This window comes from Ambystoma mexicanum, chromosome 6p (genome assembly GCF_040938575.1).
Source record: "Ambystoma mexicanum isolate Mex_15411 chromosome 6p, UKY_AmexF1_1, whole genome shotgun sequence".
NCBI lineage: Eukaryota > Metazoa > Chordata > Amphibia > Caudata > Ambystomatidae > Ambystoma > Ambystoma mexicanum.
The window spans coordinates 294018528-294043727 of record NC_090935.1 but is presented as its reverse complement, the minus strand read 5'-3'; the positions used below and the strand labels follow the sequence as shown (position 1 = coordinate 294043727).

The window sequence follows — 25200 nt, the reverse complement described above, 5'->3', positions numbered from 1 at the left end:
TGATGGCAATAGGAGACTTCATGGGTAATGTCAATGGAGCACATTGTAGTAGCACAACTGAGAACTTCAACACTGTTGAGACTGGGGGACTTCATGAATGCTTGAGTGGTGCAGCAGGTCTAGGGCCATTGGGCTGGGTTCCTTCACGGATGATGCCAATGGGAACTGTTCTTCCTAGGTCTAGCTATAATTGATGGTAATGGAGTACTTAATTGATGATGGCACATGAGCAAGCAACAGAACTTCCATGTTTCATTATGGTTAGTTCACCCAAACTTGCGATGACAATAATGAAACATTTACAAATTATTCCAACCCTTCCCAAAAGGATAGTATACAATCATCCTGCGAGATGCGTAAAGCATAAGATACTTTTTTATAGCAGACCTCAGAAGGGGCTTCTGGTAGCCCTTCACACTTCCAGGCTTTCATGTACACAGTTCTATTGCAAGTTCGAAAATGAGAACCATCTTCACATATGCATCAGCAACAAAGATAGCTCCTTGGCAAACACCTTCATAGACTCCAAGTTCTACAGTCATTCTAAGCAATGTTCTATCATTACCACCTGGACCAACTAGCACATTGCTTTAGTTCCTCTTCTGTGGTACAAAATAACCAGCAGAGCAAAACAACTAAAAACAACTAAAGTTCTTTTTTTTTTTAGCTTCCACAAATCACACCGTCAGTGTCATGACATAACTAATAAAATAACAAAAGGGTATTCCAGTTGGCAATTATTTGGACAAAGGTTACTTGATTTAACAATTCCTTAAACTCGGGTGTCCAGAATTTGTCACATCAAGTAAAAGTCAATTTTAGAGACCAAGTATTCACTGGTAAGTTATCTAGAGCCACCAATAGTTATTTACAAATGTATGTATTTTCAAGAAAAAGGGAGATAAGTGACGCTTTAAATTTCTTTTAACCAAAAAATGTTTTACTTTTTGTTAAATAACCAAAGGAGTAGACAACAAACTTAAAGTACAATCTTATTTACAACCAAATGATTTACACTCACACTGACAAACAAAATTCAATTTAGACATATTAACACTCAATATTGAAACGCAATAACCGGAACAGTCCAAAATACAAAATCTTCATTGTAGAAAGACCTGTATACACATGCAGTTATTTCAAAAGATATTCTTGAAAATAGTTTCTCAAGTACGATAGTCTGAAAGTATAGTAACTGAGGGATCTGTGTGGAATCAACTAAAGCTTTTAATTTGTTGTGAAAGTTTCGATGTTGGTCATTTTGACGCCTTCCAATGGACAATTATTCAAGTATACTGGATAGGTATACTGGCTAGGTAAAGGAATAATAAGTGGTGCATCGCTGCCAACATCACCAAACAGGCCAATAAATTTCCATGACTACTAAAAGAAAACTATACAATGTGCAGTTGTCAAGGTACATACCATATTGCTTGTTTGACTCAGTGTACTTTATTCTGGCGTGGTCCAGATCTATAACACCATGAAAATGGAAACTGACAAAGCAAATGGCAATATAAGGGATTACCAGATTGGTGGTATATCTGTTATGATGTAACAACTGTATTGAGTTATCTCAGAGGATATCCAGTGTTTGAGATAGTTTGTATTTGCGGACAAAATGGTATGCGCCCAATGTTCGATCTGAATGTTCAGGGCACGAGGAAAAGTATATGCAAACATTGGCCTGTCACCCAATTAAGCTGTATCCTGCACTACTCTGACAGGATGATTTCCAGCAATTCTTTTTTCTGATGTATTTAAATGTTTCTCATTTTAGACCAATTACTGATGGAGGCGTACCAATGTACGCACTGCCTCCCGAGATGTGCTGCCATCCCTCCAATAATCACGGTAAAGACTCTGTAGCATATGCCAAGCAAAGGAAAAATGCAAATTAGTACTTTCTCCTACTATCTGCTTATAAGAATATGAAAATAGAAATCCTGAAGATCGATCAAGGTCATCAAATCTTTCAAGTACAATACAGGCAAGATTGTGGCCAGAGAGACTACATAACATTTTGTTTAGGAACATCATCTTAGAATGTGAGGGGTACTGCTGACTGCTTTTGTAGATACCAAGAGACACTAAGACTACCAAACTTCTCCTCATTTGGAGAGAAGAACACTTTTTCACACATTTCCTTAACATTGAAATTTCTGTGTGAGGATTTGTGAATGGCATGAGTGACGGGAGGAGAGATCTCAAAGGGCAGGATGTGCCCTTTTTCTAGATTTCAATGAGTACAAACAACGTATTATCTGCAGGAACCTATGGCCGGGGGTACTCTCCCTTGATTTCTGCAGGAATAACTTGCCACACACCGCTGACAACTAGCTTGCCAGAATCACTGAAACAGTTTAGGTTGCCACTGAAGCGGAGGACACTGGTATTTTCTACAGCCTGCCCGCCCCCGCTTTTGTTTTGAATAGGGTGAAATATTGCTAATGCTCGGGTTCTGGAGGTAACCTCCAACAATGGAACTATTACCACCCCTAAACCTTTGGACATGCCGGAGGAACTGGTTTATTGATTTAACGGCTCAAAGACTTAGCTGTTGCCGTGTCATGCCTTTATGTCTCCAAAGACATATTAGCTTTATCACAAAAAAGATTTTTTCTCACAAAGGGCATTCCTAGTAAACTGTTCTGCACGTTTCACAAAGCACATGTACAATGCATACAGGAGAGCCTACGGATGACCATACTTGAACCAAGAGATCTGGCAATTGAGTCCACAGTATTTAGACCAGTCAGCTTTTAATCTATTTCTGACCAAATCAGCAAAATGCTTTCCACATTTGTTGCAATTGAACTTGAATCTCCAGCATTTCAGGTTCCATATTGGTCAGTGCCATGCCTCGGCAGGGCCACTAGGGCTCCTGACATTGGAGATTGCCATGGTGCTTGACGCACTACCGTTTCTGGCAACCTCTGCTATATGTGAGTTGCACGCCGTCCAATCCTGCGTTGGTGATGTAACACATTCTGCCTGATGTACTGGAAGCAGATGCACAAATGCTGTTGCCGTTACAAAGAATGCGAGTTCCAACCTGGCTTTCGTGTAGCAAACTCCTGTGCTTGAAGTCTCTCTACATCTTGGGTGTATTTTGACCCGGCTGCCTCCTTCGTTATTGCTTCCTCCTCGCGTCTGGCTGAACTGGGATTTTCTTTTTTGGTACATGACCTGGCTTTGGACTCAGGCTTTGTTCCTGAACTTGGACTCTGATTCTTCTTGGATTTCTATGGCGACTACTGTGGCATTCAGATTTTGTACTTTAGTGGACCTTGTGGCGAGTCGGAAGAAAGATGTGAACACTCTGAGAACATGTTTCACAATATGTTATTAAAGTAACAATATAAGGCCTAACTTCACTATGGGTGGTCATTGGCTATGTTACTAACTAAGGTGCTCGTTACTCAGTCGTGAATGTCCAAAGAAATAAGTCCAGTGCCCAAAACTACCCTAACTTACCCTACCACTAAGAAACTAACTTTGGTCAGAAGAATGACTCATTTCTCCCGAAGGTACTTCTAGCACCAGTCAGCAGGATTCTTCCTTACTATCTAATCTACAAATAGTCTCCCGTGATTTCTTGAATCAGTCTCTGTAACTCTTCAAACGCATTATTGACTTTTCTTTACTCTTTATGAATTGCTTTCAGAGACCTTTTATAAGATCTATACTCTTGGTTGCTGGTTTCAACATGTCCTTGGAAATTATTTTGCTGATAGGCTTTCCCCCCTGGGCAATTAGGGTCCAGCTTGTTCTGCTTTACTTGACTTTGCACATTGATATTGATATTGTATTTCTATCGCGCTTGTACACATGTTTTTCAGAGTGCGACAAGGCAAGGGAGGAGAACAGGGGACAGCAAAACAACGATCTTACTAGGCCCAGTGACATTGCGAACACGCAAGTGCATGGGAGAGGGGGAAGGGAAAAGTGCATGGAAGGGGGGAGAAGTGGAAAGTGTGGAGCAAAGGAGAAACAGATAAATAATAATAAATAAATACATAACTAATAAAAACAATAGTGGTAGTGCAGCCAGCAAGTGGCAAGTGCTGGGTTTAAGGCAGCACACAGAGTAGGTCTGATAAGTGCAGGAAGAAAAAGAGTGGTGGGGGGCTGTATGGTTACAGATACAGTCCCCAGTGCAAGGGGTGGCCCGGAGGCAGTGCGGAAGAGTGGCAGGGGGAGCAGGTACCCGGAGGACAGAGGGTGGCCAGGTTCACAGTGCCAAGAGAAAACAGATCAGCGGGGGAGCGAAGGCAGAAGCAAAGGGGAAGGTCTTCAGGTGCTTCCGAAACTGGAGATGGTTCTCCTCAAGTTTTAGAGTGTCAGGGAGGATGTTCCAGAAGGAGACCACAGCTACAGATGAGAAATCTACCCCCAGTGGGTTTCTTTGAAAAACAACTGACCCTGAGGGAGTTGAAGGTAGAGGAGCGGAGAGCTTGAGAGGGGAGGTATTTCTGGAGGGATAGCTGTAGGTATTTTGGGCCCAGGCCCCAGAAAGCCTTGTGGACAATGCAGAGGGTTTTGAATTTAATCCTTGTATCCACTGGGAGCCAATGGAGCGATTTCAGAGCTGGAGAGATACGATCCCAGGGCTTGAGGTCAAGGACAAGTCTTGCAGTCCTGTCCTGGATTAGTTGCAGAGGGCAGAGAGTAGAAACAGGTCGATTTAGAAAGAGGCTGTTGCAATAGTCCAACCTAGAGAGAACCAGAGCTTGGGAGACCATGATCTTCTGGGAGAAGGAGAGGAAAGGCAGAGTACCTCTGAGGTGCAGTAGGAAGCTTGAATGAGATGTGGGCGGAGAAGGAAAGTGTGGAGTCAAAGATGACCCCGAGGTTCTTAGCCTTGCAGGTGGGGGTGTGAGGGGGGCCAAGAGAGGCCGGCCTGAGAGTGAGGGGAAAGAATGGTGAAGGTGTGCCAATGAGGAGGATCTCCGTCTTGCTGGCATTCAGACAAAGATCATTGGCGGCACACCAATCTTGAATGGCAGTTAGACAATCAGAGATGGATTGATTGAGAGAGAGAGAGAGAGAGAGAGAGAGAGAGAGAGAGAGAGAGAGAGAGAGAGAGAGAGAGAGAGAGAGAGAGAGAGAGAGAGAGAGAGAGAGAGAGAGAGGAGGTGGCCGTGGGCAACCTGAAAATGAGTTGAGCGTCGTCAGCGTAGCACTGGAAATTTGAGCAGAAAATGGCAATGCAGTGGGCAAGAGTTGCCAGGTATTGATTGAAAAGCCATGGCGAGAGGTTAGACCCCTGGAGAACACCACAGATAGAGAGGAAGATAGATGATAGGAAGGACCCAAGTTAGACCTGGGAGGGTCAATCAGAGAGGAAAGAGGTCAGCCAGGCCAGAGCCTGATCAGTGATACCCAGGTTATCACAGAGATGGTTGAGCAGGATGGTATGGTTGACCGTGTTGAAGACAGAAGAGAGAGTGAGTAGGATGAGGACAGAGGGAATGTTAGAGTCAAGGTTGGAGAGCAGATCTTCGCGGATGTTCAGGAGAGCAGTTTCCGTGCTTCTGGCAGCTCTGAGGCCAGACTGGTGGTCATGGAGACATCCAACGGAATTGGAATGAAGGTTAAGCTGAGAGATAGACAGATTTTCCAGGAGTTTGCCCAGAAAGGGAGAAATGGAAATTGGGCGATAGTTAACTGGACAAGAAGGATCAGCTGTGGGTTTCTTGAGAGGAGGTTGCACAAGGGAGTGCTTCAGAGGGAAGGGGAAGGATCCTGAGGCAAAGGAGTGGTTGCAAAAATCAGCAAGGGCTGGAGCGAGGGTGACAATGTGGTCCCTGATGGTTTTAGTAGAACAGGGATGATCCTGTTTTGACAAGGCTTTCATAGATCGGACTTGTCTAGCGACCTCATCAGGGGAGAAAGGAGGAAAGGAGGAGGGTGGGGGGTTGGTGAAGGAGGGTCAACAAACACAGACGGAGAGAGGAGAGGAGGGGCAAGGGTGGAGAAGGCGGACAGGATGTCCTGGGTTTTTGAGATAAAGTGAGAGGGGTAGAGGCTACAGCAGGGTTGGCCAGCTCCTTGCAGATTTTAAAGAGTTCGGCCGAGTTGTTAGATGCCGCAGAGACATGAGCTTGAATGTGGACTCTCTTCTTGGTGAGGACAGAGAGTCGATATTGCCTTTGGAGCAGGCAACATGCCAGTTTGTCAGAGGATAACCAAGAAGCCCTCCGTTTCCTCTCAGCCGCCCTACACTTACGTTTAAGTGTAGCTAGGTTGGAGTCATACCAGGAATTGCACTTGGCTTTGGACTTCAAACAGATCCTCATGACAGGGGCAAGAGCATCAAGAGTATCAGAAATTGAAGAGTAGAGCAGAGACAGGGCTGTGTAAGGATGTGAGACAGTCAGAGGTGGAGGGGTAGTGGAGAAGGTGGTGGCGAAAGCCTCAACTGACACACACTTCATGGGCCGGATGTCCGAGAAGGTAGGTGGCAGTGTTGGGGTAGGATCAGCTTGGGGGGGAAGAGAGATGAGATGAGAGGAGGGAATGATGAATGGTCAAAAGGATGGAGAGGGGGAGGTCGGAGGAGATCAAGACATGGAGTTTGTGCCCTGCAGAGTGAGTCGGGCCAGAGGGGAGGATGGACAGGGAGAGGGAGTTGCAGAGGTCACAGAGGAGGAACAAGGGTAGTCTAAATGGGTATTGAGGTCACCAAGGAGGAGTAGTTGAGTGGTAGAGGCCAGAAGGGAAGAGGAGAAGTACACCCACTCAGAGAGAAATTAGGTGATTTGACCAGGAGGCCAGTAGATGGTAGCCACAGTAAGAGTATGGGTAGGAGAGAGAGAAAGCCTACAGACAAGGCATTCAAAAGAGGAGTAGGTCTGAGTGGGAATGGCAGATGTCAGAGGAGTGTTTGACAGCAGAGCGAGAGTTGAGAGTGGCAATATGAAGAAGGTTGCCAGCCTTAAAGACCTTCCGGGGTGGGGTACAGATCAGAGGTACGCCCTGCGGCGGAGAAAGAGAACTAGGAGGGGCAGAGGAGGAGGAGAGTGAGGGCAAGGTAGCCAAGGGGGAGAGGAGGGGACAGCAGGAGATGAGAGGAAATTGATGAGGCGAGGGAAGCACCTATCAAAGAGGAGGAGATTGGCCTGAGGGCCTTGGATCATGACAGTGCCATTAAGGTAGACATTAATGATGACTTTAGAGGAGTCGAAGGAAGCCATGAGAACTTCCCAGCGAGTGCCACCATTAATGGGAGAGGAGGAGATAGGACAGAGCACAGAGATCATATGAAGAGTCCATAGATCTGGCGAAGGAACGACATAGAGGATGTCAGTGAGGGTCTGTCTGGAGGAAGTATTGGAGTAGGTGTCGGCAATAGGAAGACCAGGGTCAGAGGCTAAGATATCCTTTTTGGACTTCTTCCTACCAGACTTAGCGAGAAGGGAAGGATAGTCAATGGAGAAGCAGTTGGAAAAGATAGGAGAAACAGAAAGCGCCATGGGGGTGGAAGCTAGGAGAGGATGGAGAAGCTGGGGGAAGGTAGGTGTGGGAGAAAAGAAAGGGGTGGGGTCACTGGGCTGGCAAGTTACAGAGAAGCAATAGTATACAAGGATAATACAGAGAATTTAGAAATGGGCAGCACGATTTGACTTTCTAGCAAAAAGGCAAAAACAGCAAGATGCGACTTTCTAGCAAAAAGGCAAAAACAGCAAGATGTGACTTTCTAGCAAAAGGCAAAAACAGCAAGATGTGACTTCCTAGCAAAAGGGAAAAACATCAAGATGTGACTTTCCAATCAGGGATTCAGATGTTGGCAAAGGATTTTAAGAAGCACTGCACATCAGGATGACAAAATGGGAGTCACAAGCAGAAGGAACAGTGACAGTCAAAGGTGGTAGGAGTGAGTCCAGAAGGAAGGAACTAACCCATAGTTCTGGAGGTGACAATGCCAAGGCAGTCCGGATTTCTTAGAGGAGGTAGCAGCATCATTGTGGTTAAGGAGCACGGAGGACCCCAATTAGTGTTCCGGAAGCGAACAGGGAGCAGACAGGGGCCTTAGAAGCGGGCCTTGCTGAGAGGGCCGACTAAAGCCTGCCGGTCCCTGGTTGGATGGGAGAAAACACTCAGCAACCAATGGGAGTTCTGCACAGGGAAAGGCAGTTCAGCCTGCCTGCCTACACAACAAAGAAATCAATGGCTGCCATCTTGGAAGGGCCTAAAGCAGTCAAATAAGCAGGCAATAGTGGGAAAACGCATGCTTTCAAAATAGCAAGGCAGCTTCAGGTATTTAAAAAGCTCACAAAACAGCACCACAATGAAATTGTAAAGTTCAATTGTATAGTTCCTCTGAACTCTGGCTCATAATATTCATTTTCTCGTATATAATGTTTTCTTTTACAGATAACTGAGTTTCTTTCCCATGTTATCCACTGCTCTCCTGATTTCCACTCAGACGAGTTAGAGGCACCTCATAATGATTCCCTCTGGGCCTCCAATTGTGAAGGTGAACCTCTTTGGAAGCCATGTTCATCAGGGACCTTCTTTTTTTGTCCCACACCACCTTTGGCTTATCTTCGGCGCATTGTGCTTACTCGCAGCGACTGTCTCTCGATGCCTAAACGGACACTCTAAATAAACCAGAGCCACGGGTCGTCGAACTTCCGAGATGAAATAAGGGTGAACGTTGTCGTTGAGACAGCAGCTACAGTCCTTGTGGTGCTCGTTGACAAGTGGTTGAAAACGTCCTGTAACAGGGGAGTCATGCGGTGCACCTCGACAACAAAGGTTTGTTGCCGCAAAGAGTCAGTGAAGAACTTTGGCCCAGAAAGGGCGTCGGGTCGTCGGCGTCGGCAAACGGGACATGACTACGGCTGGCTTCAGTAGCTTTGTCATCGTCTCTTGAGGTCTTCAGGTTGGGGGAAACCCACCTGCGGATTCTCCTCGGTTGTCAATGGCCTTGATTTTCTCCGGCAGGACGAAAGTGGTCGACGATGATGAACAAGGGAGTCCTTGGATCGAAATATTCTTAGGCAAAGGGAGCACTGCGGCTCCGGTCGGCCATGGCGGTCGTCTGTCCGTAGCCTTTTTTTGTTCTCCTCGGCGGTCCCCTTCTCCGGTCGGCAGCCTTTGGTAGGTCTGTCTAGCAGGGAGCTTTGGCAAAGATCAGCTTGTGCATGATGGTCCCTTGTAGCTCGGGGAGAGGTGTCCTAGCCAGGTCCTCTCTTGGATCAGTTCCTTGAAGGCACAGCAGCTTTCAGATTAGCAGCATTTCTTCCTCCAGTGGGCATCAAAGTTAAGTGTCAGTTTTAATGTCAGTTTCTATTTCAGCTTCTGAATGATTTTTAGCAGTGAGAGGCCCCCAGACATATTGTTGATCTCCCATTCACTCTGCTGGGTCACACTCAGGCAACCAATCACTCAGAAGGGAATTCAGGCAATCCCCCAGTGTCTTTAACAGGGTCCTTCAGATGGATTTAGGAAACATTGACATGGCTAGTACAGTTCTACAATAAGTTGATGGCTTTCTAGTGTGCAGCACCACAGAGAAACAGTGAAAGATGGACACTATACGACTCCTAACAATACTTGCAGAATACTGGCAGAAAGAATTGGTATATTTGTGGTTGATCATATCAGCAGCAGGAAGAAAGATATTTTTAAAGCGTCTTTATTTCAATAAAATAGGAAGATTGTAGCCCCTGCAAAGGCAGGGTCAGGTACCCACTCAAACCACTACTGACTTTAACCGTCTTCTGTATGACCCCCTTGCGCTAGGAATTCCACATGACATGATAGAACAGCTGGGAAGTACCATGGTCCAGTGATCCTTACAAGTTAAACAGGAACATTGTACACAGCAACACCAGCCTGTATTTTGGCACTGATGGCCGTGGATTGCTCATGAATATTATTGTGAAGCTATTTCAATATTCATGTCTAAATGTTCGGGCAAAGTTTTGTTCCACAGAGGGGATCAGATTTTAGTTGGTTCCTGCATTTTACATTGTGGAGATACCTTTTCTCACCAAGTCTAGGTTCACCATCTTGGGTGTTGGGCGAGCATGAGTCAGACCACTGGGAGGCACCACCTTTTCACATCAAGCTCTTACTGCACACATCCCGGACATGTGTCATCAATACAATGGATTTTTTATTTAAGGGTACATTTGAAGTAACGATGTGCACTCTTGGAAGTGGGTGACCCTTACCTGGAGTGTGACCAATATTATAATATGCCAAGAAATAGTATAGGATTTATCGCCTGAGGGGATTTCGTTTAAGCTCTGCACATTGTGAGGTTGGTAACATCAGTGTCTGTAAGGGAGTGCTGCCACAGGCCCTACTTTAATGGCAACCACCATCTAGTAATGCATTTTCTGCAGAAGTAAGGCACGATTATTGAAATGGAGCCACCTACATTATTCAAGCTTCCCAGAGTCAAACTCAGCCCTATTTCTAAGAGGGGTTTCACTACCTCAACAAAAAGGATGTCAGAAAATATAAAATGTCCACCGTCCTGTGTCCAAACCTATTTCCGTCCCTTACATGCAGAATTAACTAAGGAAAACAATGTATTTGTTTATTTAAATATACAGGAGGAACAATGCTCTTTTGATCACAAAAGAATGTACGGTAAGAAATCAGATTTGACTGGAAGCAGTGAGCTTTTTACAATCAGGTGAGTTTGAGAGACATTCTGGCTAGATTGTGGAGTGGAGTCAATGAAACAGTCACCGGGGACAATACATTAGTGAACATACATAGATTAATGAAAACCATCATTGGACATTTTTGAGTGCAGGTAGGCAGTACGGCCAGCTGTGCTCGGGACATGACCATGATGGGTGAAGTGCTAGAAGAGAGCAAGAGGAAGTGAGAGACAGAGGCGGGTTAGAGGCAAGGGAACATTTTTGGCTAGCAGGCAGATGAGAGATCCGTTAAGAGGGTAAGTCAGAAGCGAGGAGGTAGGCTTTTACTGTGGACAGTTTCTCAAATGTCCAGAGGAAGAGAATTCAATGCAAGTGGAGGCCTTCTGGATCTTGTTCTGGAATCCAACTAAAATGTTCAGTTCAGAATGTTCAACTCTTGTCAAGAAAACACAATTCCCAAATATCGGGGGGGGGGGGGTGGGGGGATGGGAAAGAGCCCCTTCCGCTCTTCTTCTTCCACTTCTGTAAAAAACCTGAGGGTATTCTCCCGAGTAAGCCTCTGGAATCCCTTATTCAGGTGGCCTGGGGAGGGCTGGCGCTCCCAGACCCCAACCCTGGGGGTGGACGAGCGAGGGAGGAATACCTGGGTTGGGGAACCCGGGGTTATGCTCGGGGAAATGCCCTAAGTGAGTTGCTGTACTACATTGTGGAGGAAGGAGAGGAGGACGAAGTCCCAGAGATTTTCTTGGGTATTCCACCTCTACCTCCCTTCCACCCAAAGAAGCTCCCTTAATAAAATCCAACCCCCCCTAGACCTCTAGTAAACCAACTAAGAGCTCAAACCCTGTTACCCTCAAAAACCACAATTCCCAGAATCCTTGGTTTTCTGTTGCCTAGCCAAATACTCCCGGTCATTCCTTTTCCTGCCCCTCTGATTATTATTTCTCACACTCCCAACCTGCTCAGATAAAACCCTACCAATCTCACCTTTCTGAATTTACCAACTCCCTCTAGAACGAAGAATAGAATTTCCCATGACAAACCCCCATCCCCTTTTGACACAAACCCTTTTGTACCCCGTAGAAGACAATGGACTAATGCAAAAATGGTTTACCTGACATGTCCCAACCCAAGGGTCAGGCATGGTCAGGCGATTGGATGGACTCGCACACACCTGAGGAGCCTTTCCCTTCCCCCCAGGGATAAAAGGTGGTGCACGAAAGCATAAGACTAGCAAGGCAGACCACACGATGTAAGAGCTAACTGTGGAATATTTTAACCCATTCAAATGTGCCCCACTGCCTCAATTTACAACTAGCAAAAGAAACAGCCAAAAATGGATGCGCTAACCACGGTACGCGCAAAAAGCTTCAAAACTGGGTTTGGGTCACAACCACAAAAGGCTGCACACCCTGCCACACACAATCAAAGTTGGGGTAAAGACAGAAATCTCACTGCAGGAGCATGCCAGTGGGTGCTGTCACATTCTAACACGCAGCAAGGCAGCAGAATTGTCCTGAAAATTGAAAATGCCTTTTAAAAATAGTAGCTAGGACGAGCAAGGCAGACCACATGATGTAAGAGCTAACTCAGCACGGCAGTTCAAGAGGAGGCGAAGGACGGCGGTGACGAGGGGAGAAGCGACCCTGCCCTTTCCGACTAAGTCTCGTGAAAGCTCCGCAGATGGAAACATAAGACTGAGAACAATAGCCAGCATGTATTGCAGCAGATGTCAACGAGACCCACCTCTGCCGATTACCAATCTGGGAAGAGACAATTGTCTCGGAGGTACCAACCTTGAATCCAAAGAGAAGGAAAGCCAGGCGGTTCATCACAGCTGGTGAGTCGAGGGGAGAGTCCATAAGAAACCGAACTGTGTTGAATGAAAAGTAGCCAACGGCTAATTTGAACTTTTGATAGGTTTAAAGATACTATTGATGAAAGAGGGGGAAAACCAGCAACAGAGATGTCCGGCAACACATGGGTGCTCACGCAGGAAACTCTGGACGATTACCCGATGGTAGAGACTACCGTAACCAGAAGGCCTTGGGAAGAGGCGAAGAGAGGTCAAAGTGGTCATTCAGGGGTCTTGTAAAATCCTCTGTACTGTTGAAAGTGTTTGACCGACAATGATTGTAAAGGAAAGGGAAATGAGTCCCGCATGGTGAAATTAGCGTATTAACTTTGTGTCGAAAAGGTTGGCAAGAGTGAACCCGGTGGAGGGATACTAACAGAAAGGGGTGAAGTCTAAAGTCCTGAAATACAGTGGACTGTCTGTAGAAGTTGGCGAGGGTGAACCCGGCAGAGGGAAGCCGACAACCAGAGTCGTGTGTTGATTGAAGGGAACCTAACCAAGGGGTGTCCACAGTGAGCTTATTGTAAAAGTTGGCGAGTGTCGACTATCAGGGGTGAAGCCCGAATAACTGTTTAAAGAGATCTTAAGATTCATGAAGGCAAGAAGTATTGGAAGACCAGTGAAAGTGAATTGACTCCCTTGTCAGTTCGGTCTGAGCCCGGCCGAGGGGGAAGTAGGGGTAAAAAGTCATCATCCAAAGTTCATTGAGAAAAGGAACTGTTTAGTTGTTTGTTGAATATGACAGGTGTGGGGTCTGCGCCCGGACGATCGGGATCCAGGGGTGAAGACGCCACCCAAAGTATATGTGGAACAGAACTTTGTGGTTGTTTAAGACATCAGGCCCTCAAAGGCAAGAAACTTTTTGTTAAGAGACTTAACCCAGGAAGAACCTGATAGCTGGTATGGAACGGTTGGCTTGTGCTGGAAAAGCTCAAGCGTGTTCTGTGCTCCAAAGTCCCACCTGTTCCCGTGCTGAAAATGTGGGGAAGGGAGACCTCAAGTACTACATCCTGACTTATTATTTGTGAAACTTCTTTCTTCTTGAGAACATTACCCCCACTTCTTTTTGTAATTTGAGTAAGTATTGGCAATAGGTTTTTCTTATTATAGGCCCTTTTATTTTGACAAATACACAAGGACTGCCTCTTATTTTTCATTTGATGGTCGAACCTTGCTCCCATCTTACATTTAGGGTAGGTATTTTTCCACCCTGCATTTACAGTTGAATAAACACACTTGAACTGTGATCACTTGTGTGTGTCATTACTGTTGCCACCATGAGTTCCGTACACTTCCCAAATGTCTTATCAGGTCTGGCTCACTATCCTACCAGATTTGATTTGTACATTTTGTTTCAGAAAGTTACACTTCCACAGAACAAATGCCACACACCAAATCCAGTCCACTCTCCTACCAGATTCGACTGTGGTTCTTCCTCTTTTCACTTGAAGCTGTGTTCGACAAGAAAACTATCATCAAAAAGTAAAGTTCACATATGCAGCATCAAGTCCGGTTTACTATCCTGCCAGACCCGACTGTAGCTCAGCTGTGTTTCAAAAACAATCACCAAAACGCAAAGTTCCCAAGTAGAGCACTAAGTATGATATACTATCCTGCCAGACTTGGTTATAGCTTTTGTTGTCCCAGACAAGTTTTACTTTCAAAAAGATGACCACACATCAAGTCAAAGCTAAGTTCGACAAGAAAACAATCATCAAAAGCAAAGTTCACAAATGTAGCATCAAGTCTGGTTTACTATCCTGCCAGACTTGACTGTAGCTCTTGTTCCAGAATGTGTGTTTATTAATTAATGGGCCCTTATCCCTTAATCTTTACCTCTTCTTTCTCACTTTTGTATGGGGCCAGACCCCTCTGGAACGCTTCAGGGCCTTCACGACTTGCGCAATGTCCTCTCTCTCTTTCATGTGGGTCCCAGACCCCTCTAAGCTTTCTCGGGGCTTACAGACTACTTGAATGGGTCACAGGCCCCTCTGGGACACTTGGTGTCTCACAGACCTGCTCTGTACCTTTTCTCTCTTTTCTGTGGGTCCTTGGCCCCTTTATGCCTTCTTTGGGCTTCCCAGACTTGCCATGGATCTTAGCGCCTTGTGTGTGGCTTCCCTAAACTGTAATGAGTCCTTGACCCTTCTGTACTGTTCTTGTGGGGCTTCCCTAGTTTCGTATGGGTCCCAGACCCCTCTCTAACATTTGCTCTAAGTCTTAGCCAGGTCTGGTTCACTGACCTGCTAGGCACTGTTTATCACATGTCCGCTTTGTATTTCTCCACAGGGACTGGGACGTGGGAGAAGGGGTTCCTCAGCTCTCCCCAACTGCCTCCTTTGCTCTCTGTGATACCTGCCACCTGCTACGGTAACCCGGGTACCATTTCTGGCGTTCCCGTCTAGTTTGGATGACATCCCAGGACCGTCTCTGCTTGCTGTGGGCTTCTGCGCACCTTCCTGCTCTCTCAGCATCTATTCGCTGTGCTTCCAAGTATGGACCCTCTCGGTTCGCGTCTCTTGCTCCGGTCGCATTGTCCAGCTCCTGGTTGCTCTCGGACAACCAATTCTCCAACCAGGACAGGTCTGAACACTGCCCGTGTTCAGCAAGGCACTGCCAGCGTTGCCTGTTCTCCATGGTGAGCTGCCCCCAGTTCTCGGTTCCTCCAGAGAGGACCTGGCACAGTATACAGTCCCTCAACCCTTTTTATGATTGAGATCAAGTCTGATTGACTATACTGCATATGTTGGTTTTGCAGTTGCCCTTTTCCTCCTTGCTCAATCTTCGTACTGTCAGTTGTAAGAAGGACTCCATCTAGTTAGGTCTTATTCTTCCTCATTGCAGTGTTGTCAAAGTGGACGGGGTATCCTGCCCTACAACAATATATAGACGTGTGGGGAATTATACAGAATGGAGTGAGGAGTGAGAGTACAGAGAAGGATGGCGTGCACATCATGTTCTCCTAGGATAATCGTTACTGGTCCCATGGAGGATTTCCCTCCCCATGAGACCCACCCGCTGAGTAACAGCCGCTGGGGTACTATCAGGTAGTGGCCTCACCTCCATTGCATCATGGGAAGGGGCATCCCACATGGGAGCAGTGACAATACCATGGGATTCGTCATAGTGGGTAATAGGCGCTGACAGTTTGCTCAATGGATCAATGGATTTGCAGTAGGGTTAGTCTGTTTTAACTCATGATATGATATGTATATATTGTTTTTTTTTATTTTATGTAGATATGTGTAAAGTTTTTTACTTATGTATAAAACTGTATCACATTAATAAATAATAATAATGGTCACCATATATATTTTGCTGAGGTGCTTAAACTATTGACGCTCCAACTCATTCTATGCCAGCATAAAATGCTGATAAATAGAAGACCTTTGCAGAGCTCAAAAGATAGGGGGCGTTGCACATGGCTTACTTAAAAAGCCCAGGTGTTCAACCCTGAAACGGCTGTGTATTTCACGGCTCGGTCCTTTGCTTGACTCAGTGCAGATGGCAACTCCTACCTCTTTGGTACTATAGGCTCATCAAGTATTGCCAGAGCTAGGCATGTACTCTTGTGGTGTACATTCACAGCCCCGCAGCAGGTCCCTGGAGGGTTCATTTGCTCTCCTCACGAGCACTGCGCAGACCACTCGTCCATAGCCACAGTTAGGGAGAGCAATCCCATCATTGAGGGGGGTGCAGGAGTTTCAAGTTGCACTGGTCGCTCATAAAAGCATCCACTACACTTTCTGGCAGAGGGCAGTACATTTGAGGACAGATACTATCAAGAAAACATTCATTTTACCAAATAAATGCTTGAATGCTAGAGCAGGTATGTGATCTTGGGCAGCGTAAGCTGGTGGTCTTCGGTAATTAAAGATTTTTACAAAAAGAGAAATAAATCGCCCAGAACTGGCCTCTGTCTTCTGGGTGAGGACCCCTTCCCGGGACTGAGGACAGCCAACAGGTGGACCAAGGGGGCCAGAGGCCTCCCTGAGCCAGTAAATGATGGCTGTGGGTTACATTTGCTGAAGACAGGCTAATCACCCACCCTCGTCTGTGGCGCATGCCTGAGGACAGTCACAGTCTCACCCTAAAATATTCCCCTTTCCCAACCGCCAGTGCCAAAAGCCCTAGCAGGGCAGCCCAAACCTCCAGCACGGAAAAACAAATCCTTCCCTTTCACCAGAGTCTATTTCAATCACATTCTGTTAGCATGTTTGCTAAAAACAAGTTATTTTCCAGGGTTACAAAAAGCAGCATCAAGACTGTGAGCTCAGGGAATCCACACAATATACAATCTTACCCGTTTGCGCATCACACAAAGCCGGTTCCTCTGCGAGTGTGCCCCGGTGAGGTGAATCTCATGCAAAATTGCAAACGTGTGGTTCTCTGACAATGGATTTCTCTACATGACGTATCATTGTCTATCATGAGATTTTTCACTGCCACGGACCAGCAACCTTGGTACACTTAAGGGACCTACAGATCTTAACCAATACTGGAAGAACAAGAGAGTCAGCCCCTGCAAAAACAGAATCAGAGCGGTAAAGGAGGAGAAATGGGTTCCCAGATGGTGGACAGGCCAAATGAAGGCTTTGTTCGGCCACCAAGCCCAAAGTGAAGCCAGGTACAACCAGGAGCAGCAGCCAATTACAACCCTGCCCCAATTACCAGACCCTCACATCAAGCCCAAGCAAGTGTGATGTGGGGTACACACAAAAAAAGCAGAGGTTCCAGTCAGCAAGTGTGGGCTGTTGGAGGTGGGGTAGCAGGCAGCTGGACAGTGATACAAGGAGCATTAAAGAAGAGGTGGAGGCAAGAGTGGGAACAGAGACAGGAGGAGGTGATGATAGCGGGAGTGGAAGGTAGTGCAGGGGAAGGGAGGTTGAGAGGAACCGGTGAGGGTGTAAAAGGGGTAGTGAATAAGATCGGAAAAAGGAGGTAATAAAAGGAGGAGTGAATAAGGTTTGGGAGTAGGGGAAAGGAGTGACTTAAACCTGAAAAAGTGGTAGTTCAGGGGGAGGTTAAGCTGAATGGCAAGGGTCATCCCAAGGTCAGAACAGAAAGGTTTCCAGCTGGCCTAGGTGACGCAAGGAAGGACCAGAAGTCAAGAGGAGAAAGGTGACCTAGGCGAGGAGACCAGATGGAGAACAGTCAGGTTTACCAACAGTGGATGGTGGGGCGGGGGGAGACCCGCTAGGAAGCAGATGGGGCATTTTCTAGCTGGCACAATGAAGGTTTGAAACTGGGTTTGGGAACCCCTGGGAATTCCGCAAGACGACTGGGAGGTGAGAAGTTATTCCAATATGTGTGAGAGACTATTTTGATTCATCTTTTGTTGCTTTTGGTTACTTTGTTAACTCCTGGTTCAATAAAAGCCTGTAAACTACCTTTCTTGAGTCCTGTATTTGCTCCCAGTAGAAAGGGGATTCACAAAAAATTACCAATATCTGTTAAGTGAGGATCTCATTAAATGGTAATCATGGTGATACATGTTTCCTATAGACACTAAAATTGAAACACGAGTAGTTATTTTACCACATTTAGATTGAAGAGGGAATATTAGCCTTTAGGCATGGTTTGTGGGTTTCCCTTGTTCCCTCCCCTGTCGTAGGGCGCTTTGTAGCGCATTGTGCATGGGCGCTGTATGCTGTATAGATTAACTATCATTTCATATCACTATGCTTACTCTCTACTCTACACCATAAGGCTGCATTTGTGGTGCACAGCCGTGGTGCTGTAAACACAGGAGTAAGACACTGAAGAGGACTGTGGCGAAGCAGCAACGGCAGGGCATGCAGATGGCAGACATTCCGGAAGAAAGCACCGCTAGCAAGAGGACACATCCAGAGCAGTTCATGGCACCATTTTGACGCACAGCATTGGCGGACACCAGCAAATGGAATGTGAAGTCACAGGAGATGGTGGTCTGGGTCTGTGGCTGGCAAGAAAGACACTGAGGCCGGGACATGGTCTGGGAAAGCCATGGAAGATGGCAACGGATATCACTTTTAGAGAGGGAGAGGAGACTAGGTGCGACTACTGTGTGGCCCAGTATTGCAACCACTGCCGAATTTAGGTCGAGAGCTCAACATAACACCCCTTAGACCTTATGTAAATTAAATTAATGCAGTCATCCAATGCATTAAATTAATGCAGTCCTTCCTGAGCGAAGCATTTCTAAAAGATGTTTGCAATGTCTGTTAACTTATTTAACTGTAGAGTTGGTACCACAATGGAGGTTAATGCTCTTACTAGGGATGTATCCGGGTTGGTAGAGGCGCCAGTCTAGTTGTGAAGTGGGGAAGGGGATGTCAAGGCACTTTATACTCTATATGTGGTGTTCAATGTTGGAAGTTTGAGTAGTAACACAGTTTACATACACTGACATATTTTATGTTACCATGCACTGGTAGGATGCATGTTTTAGAAGGCATTGTCTTGTGCAGGTTCTATTGTGTGGAGCATGTGTTGTGGGTTCCATGTAATAATGTCCCCCGCAACAATGTCCCCTGACAAAAATGTTGCTGTTTTTCTGGAGACATTATGACATTGAACATGCGGGGGACAAACCCCCAACCCTCGTTTTCTTTCTTTTTTTTTTTTAAATGGGAGCAGGGGCATTCGTGCAACCCATCCCCATACACAATGTCACCATATATAATGTCGGCAATTATTACCTGATACCGGTAATGCAACATGGTGGACGTATGCGGATGGTCACCTTTTTGGTTACCATTTTAATCGTGTTATTTATAACACTTTCTTTGGGTTTGGTTAGTCACATGTGATAGCATGTGTGAATAGCATGTGCAAGTTGTGCTTTGAAGTCAGAGTATCAGGCAGAGAAGGTCCCAGCGAGTACATGCTCAGTTAAGGCATGTGAATCGTTGGTCCTTCTTCCTTTCTTTACATTATTAATGATGAGGAATGTGTAGCGTTTGTTCCTCCGCGCGAGTGCCCACGACAGAAGGCGGAGCAAGTGATATTATAAGCACGATGGCGATTGGAATGTTCAGTGTGTGATGTGAGTGTACCTTTGTTGACAGTTGGGAGTAAATTGGCAAGAGAGAAGGCTGGACCAGTGGATAGTTCATTTAGGCACTATTTTTTCAATTCTTTATTCCGATTGGTAGAAGATTAAAACCTTACACAATTCGTGCAAAATTAATAAGAAAGACAAGATACAAAATGTTATACATAAAAGAGAATGAATAAACGTTGACTCAAATATATTTTCATAAAATTAAGCAAATCGTACATGATCAATGGATAACATTTCATTTCATATAACATTTCATATAAAAGGATTAAAAACCTCGTAAGTGCAAAAAATAGGGAAATGTTCTCTCCTTCAATGCGTCTAAACCATAGTTGTTCATCCGCATGTACAAACTTAAAATCTGAAAACCCATGAAAACAAATCATTTCAAGTTGAGGCACTTCAAGCAACTACTTATTTGCAAAGATAAAGCAATAAAGAAACAAAGTAATTCGTACACCGGGCATGAAGTGATATTAGAAGGCACTTCTTTTCTGGCACATAGTTGAGGAATGCCTCCGTTTTTCCCTGCATTTCCACGTTACACCTTCACATCAAGTGCCTCGGTCGACAGACAGGACTAGGAAGTTGCAAGGAAGCGAGTCCTCGTGTAAGCAGAGTATCAAACCCACTGCCATTTTGAAGGGTCAATTACAGTCCAGCATCTGTAGCCATGGGAAACATCAATGTGGCTGCTTCCAACCCATCAGCTGTGCCTTGCGCACCTAACATGCGAAAATTGCTTTCTAAAAATGCCCAAGGAAAATTATTTTTGGAAAAATATCTCCCGCTATTAAATCATAAGTCCTATAGGAAACACTAACAGGAAGCTGCAACAATGGGGTGAGGGCCGTCTGCCCCACAACCCTCCACCCACTCTATCTGTAAATTGAAAACCCAACCAAAAAAAAGCATCAAACAGCCCCCCCCAAAAAAAATTCCATAGATCACTTTATGCAGGTTATTTATAATGCATCCAGTGTGAACACAGTCACTTTGTAGCACGAAAATAGGAGCCAGAATTGTAACAGGAACAAACAATGAAATGCTATGCAAAAGTCAAAAGAAACTATTGTAAGGCCAATGCATAACATACAAAAAAGAAAGTATTTTTATATATGAAGTTGAGAAGTAATTGACTAAGACATTTATTTAAAATAACTTAAGACATAGAGCCATTATAGAATACATGATACTCTGCCCTAATTCGCCTCATTTTAGGAAATGTTTTTGGATTCTTAAGCAGCTCCAACGCTAGAGCCACGTGCCAAGGTATTGACTTTCCTGCCAGCACTGATTCTGGCACGCTTGCTGTGCCAGTGTCTAAGCCGTCTACAGTTTCAGGGTAAATACAAGCCTTTTTCAGTACCATAGTGTCCATTATTGAGCGCAGTTCGGATCCAATCGACCAAGCTGTGGAAATATCATCCAATGAAGGGGTGACTGGGGAAATAGAAGGTGCCCTCTTTCCACATCGTCAAGATCACCAAGTCCTCGAGTGAGATCTTTGTTCCATTAGTTCTGAGGGACAGGGGAAGACTCTTACAGTTGCCTTTCTTCCTTCTAAGCTTCTTGAGCATCTGAGGGACTTAGTCTGCTCCTAAAAGAAGAGTAGGACCTTTGCTCTGTCCCATGAAAGAGAGGAGTGCAAGCTTTGGCATCCCTTTCTATTATGTTCTTTGTGGGAATGCTAAGACAGGATGTTCAAGTGAACAGCCAGGTCCTAAGTGAATTGACCTTTTTAAAAGGGTTGAATAGAAAAATGATCTATTTAGAAAGACCGCACCGTGACCGCACAGAGCAGTCTTTCTAAATCGAACCGTCATACTTGTCAAACCCCTGCCACACATGAGTGCGCGCAGGGGCTGACCAGGAAGAGCCGTTGCGGAGGTGAAAGGTAGGTGTATGTTTGTGTCTGTGTGTGGGTGGGTGAGTGAGTGTGTGTGTGTATGTAGTGAGTGTGTTTTGTGATGGAAAAGGTGGTGGGTTAAAAGTGCGGTGTGGGTGGGTTAAAAGTGCGGTGTGGGTGGGTTAAACCCACCCCCCCATTAAGTAAACGACCTGCGGTAGATGGTGGGGTTTACCTTGTCTGGGGTAGAGGGCGCAGTAAGGGATATTTCCTCATTTAAAAGCCGAAACAAAAACGGCCAAAATAAATCCGTATTTTTTGTGTTCGGTTTTTAACATGCAGTAATATCACATTCCACTTACCCTTGCACTTACCACCAGCTGGCCGTACTTCTCTTGTTTTTATTTATTCTACTTATCCCATTTACTGCACTGTCCCCCCTCCCACCCCACACTTTTCCCTTTACCCCTTCCCCTGCACTTGCGCGATCTGAATGACACTTGGCCTAGTAGAATCGCTATCTCAGTCTTCCCTCTGTCCACCCCACCCCCATTGCCGCGTCGCTCCATGAAAAACACGTGTGTATAGGCGTGTTATAAATGCCATATCATATCATAGAACCGAACAGCCTTGGCCAAGTCACACATACTGCTTTGTTGATGAGTGTCTGACACTGAAACCTTATGCTAGCATCCCTCACATGACTTAAATCCTGATGCTTTATGGGCAAACATGTCCGTGGAAACAGGACAAGCAGATTTAAATTTAACCATAATGGAGCGGTTGTTCTAGGTCCAAGGGTCAGCGTGCATCCTGAAAAATAAAACTGATATCAAAGGCATGTGAAGGCAGGCCAGGAGTGGCACTTCTGGCACGGACTCTCACGCAGCCCTGCTACAGTGACACCTGGGGCTGTGGTAGCTTATTCTGGGAAACATTTCCAGATGTATTCTGGTACCTCGAAATGAGGAATTTGCAGAAAGAGATCTGCATTAAGAGTAGTCAAAGCCCTTGATTTTAGGCCCCAAAAACAATTCTGTTACCAGAATGGTATCTGGCAGTAAACTCTTTAGCCAAAACAAGTTGGGAAGATAGATCAGGGGAAACGCATATGTCTTGGGAGAAAGATAACGCAGTGCAACATAGGATTTAATCCCGGTCCCACGCTTAGAGACTGGTCTCAGGAAATATTGCGCATTATAAAAGATTAATCTAACCGGTCGATAAACATTGGAAATAAAAAGGAATAGGAGAGGGCATTTCCATGATAAAGCAGGTCACGGACATTTAATTCCAAGATGTCAAGCACTAGTAGAGGGCTGCTATATAGTGCTTAATGACAGATTTCTCATGCTTCTCAGCATTGTAGTGTGAGCTGCAGTCATAATTGCCATCATATAGTTTAATGGTTCTTAGTAGATCAACCTCTACTGCAATTAAAACTTGCAAATACAAGCTGCAAACAACTGAAGTGAGCGCTTAACATGCAATTTCTTTATCATCTTTCAACGTTAATATCTGAACCTAGACTCCAGCCTATTCTGATGTAGCTCCACATCTGTGGGAGCAGGAAGCCCTTGTCGCGAGGTGTACCGATGCTGCCCCCTCAGCACAGCGGCCAACATTGGGAATTCATCAATCAAAATGCAAACACAGTCACAGCTGGAGCGATAAAATGGCAGCACAAGACCAGGCCCGGGCACAATACGCCTTAAAAGGTGCTCAATTGAACTTTCAAAGTCCTGCTGGCACTCTTTCCTTACTGATAATTAAAAAAAATGTAATACGTGAAAAAAATAAGAAGCGCCTGCTCTTATTCCTCTCCAGCGTTTGCTCTATAACCCTGTTGGCTAGACTCGAAGAGGCTGTCATCTCAGGACACCTTACTCTTTCTAACTGGGTGCTGTTGGCCAACTTATGCTCACAGTTCAAATACTGTAGTCCAGCCCTCGTTCAATGGTTTGGTTAAGGCTGCCCAAGAGAAGCAGACTTCAGCTACATCTTTGCGTGTGGATTTTGCAAGTCACCCACCTGCCGAAGCCTTCAAAGTATGCCTTGTATTTTCTTCATCTGCAAGAGCAGGTTAATAGGAGTCCTCATGAGGACTCCCCATATGTTTGTGAATACCAGCAGTAATGATCCATGAAGTGAGGCCTGTGCCAACATCTGGGCCGGCTTTCACCAAATAAACAAGCCCAATATAGTACCAAAGTGTGCACTCTGCTCTAGGTGGCAGTATTTCTGAGGCGAAGGTCTGAAAGAGCGGCAGGATTATTTAGGTCATACAAGTGAGGGAATTGGGATAGCCTAGTGAGAACTTTAAACCAGGTGAATAGAGAAAGGTGTATTTTCCCTCTACCTCCCTGGAGTTCAGACTGCAGTGGTCCAAAACCATATTTAGAACAGCAGAGCATGGGACATACTGAGAGACCTCCCACCCTGACCTAGGAAAAATATATAATATATATATATATCCTAAGGGCAAAACTGGACGGATTAATGAACAGGTATGGCGAGAGGATGATACCCATTTATTGAGTCTAATTCTCTGATGGGATTCCATAATGTAGGAAGCCCAGACGAGGCCTAGCAAGATGTTGCACAGTAGAAGAAGGATAACGGATACGATGAAGACATTTCAATACACCACAGCAATAAATAAAGGAGCGCAATACATATTTCATCAGAAGGCTAATCGGGGGCAAAGAGAATATCATGAAACTAGGATTAAATCTGCCTGCCCTGATACAACGGTAAACAAATGAAACTGACTTCCAGTAGAAATTGTTGTCAGCACAATTAATAACAGAATGTAAATGTATCTAATGAAAGTTACATACATACGAGAAAAGAGAACATATATATCTGGGGACAGCACAAGGTTGATGTCACATACAATTCAATGCTTCTACCTTACTATAATTGTTCTATTTTTTGGTTTGCAAAGTATTGAAAAATTACCACATGGCCATTAAGCAGGCCCTGCATCACTGAGTCAAACCACAAGTAAAAAATGGACTGCAAGAAGAAGAGTAACTTTAACAATGAACATAAAGTTATAAAAAAAACCTAACCGAATTAAGACGAAAAAATCTGCTGGACAATAATATGCTTCGTATTAAATTTAGCTGGCATTTGAAACACAGAAAGGTACTTTGGTTTAACAATAATGAATTTCATTTCAAAATGAAACCCTTGCATCCGTCCACTGTTTCATTGTTAAAGCAAATTACATTTCTGCAAGGCCAGCCCGTAAAGCAATGCATGCGGATCCCCATGGAGAGCTGAAGTGCTGTGAAGTTCTTACCTCCTTTGCGATGGTAGTTATGAAAGCGGGTGGTCTGGCCGTGGCAATGAGCGAGAGAGCGTGGCGAGAGGAGCGGGCGGAGTCCGCTGCTGGATTCAAAGGCAGCCCCATTGTGATGCTAAGCAGGGATCAGGCCAGAGAGGAAAGAGAAAAGGAGCATTAGAAATATAGAGTGAAAAGATTAGACACAGCTTATAATGTCAGTTCAAGGTCAATGGGAGCACTCAAACAGTTCGAATATAATAGACTTCCAACAACGTGCAGTGATTAGGAGTCAGGGTGTTCCAGCATCAAATACAAAATTGAATAATTAAGCGTGAAGATTGAAAACCGTGTGTGCATCTGTCTAAAGTGTTAAAAAGGTCTTGTTAACAAATTATCTAGCCACAGTTCTGAATACATATTACAGGGACCATAGCAAGGCCAAGTATTCTCATGTCCAAACAAAGGCAAACGCAAATGAACATTTGTGCAGGACCTATAGTTTCGCTCCATGAAACAGTTTTGTATCCACCACAC

The 25200-nt window shown here is 45.2% G+C and overlaps 1 protein-coding gene across 4 annotated transcripts in view; it reads right to left on the bottom strand.

The window, feature by feature from the left end:
• The window catches only part of WDR7 (WD repeat domain 7), a 2460073-nt gene that overhangs the window by 410958 nt on the left and 2023915 nt on the right, over window positions 1-25200 (bottom strand). For all 4 annotated transcript variants that reach the window (XM_069627029.1, XM_069627030.1, XM_069627031.1 and 1 more), the window contains one exon: window positions 24682-24799. In XM_069627029.1, the coding sequence (XP_069483130.1) occupies window positions 24682-24799 (118 nt within the window). The remainder of the gene's footprint in view (window positions 1-24681; window positions 24800-25200) is intronic.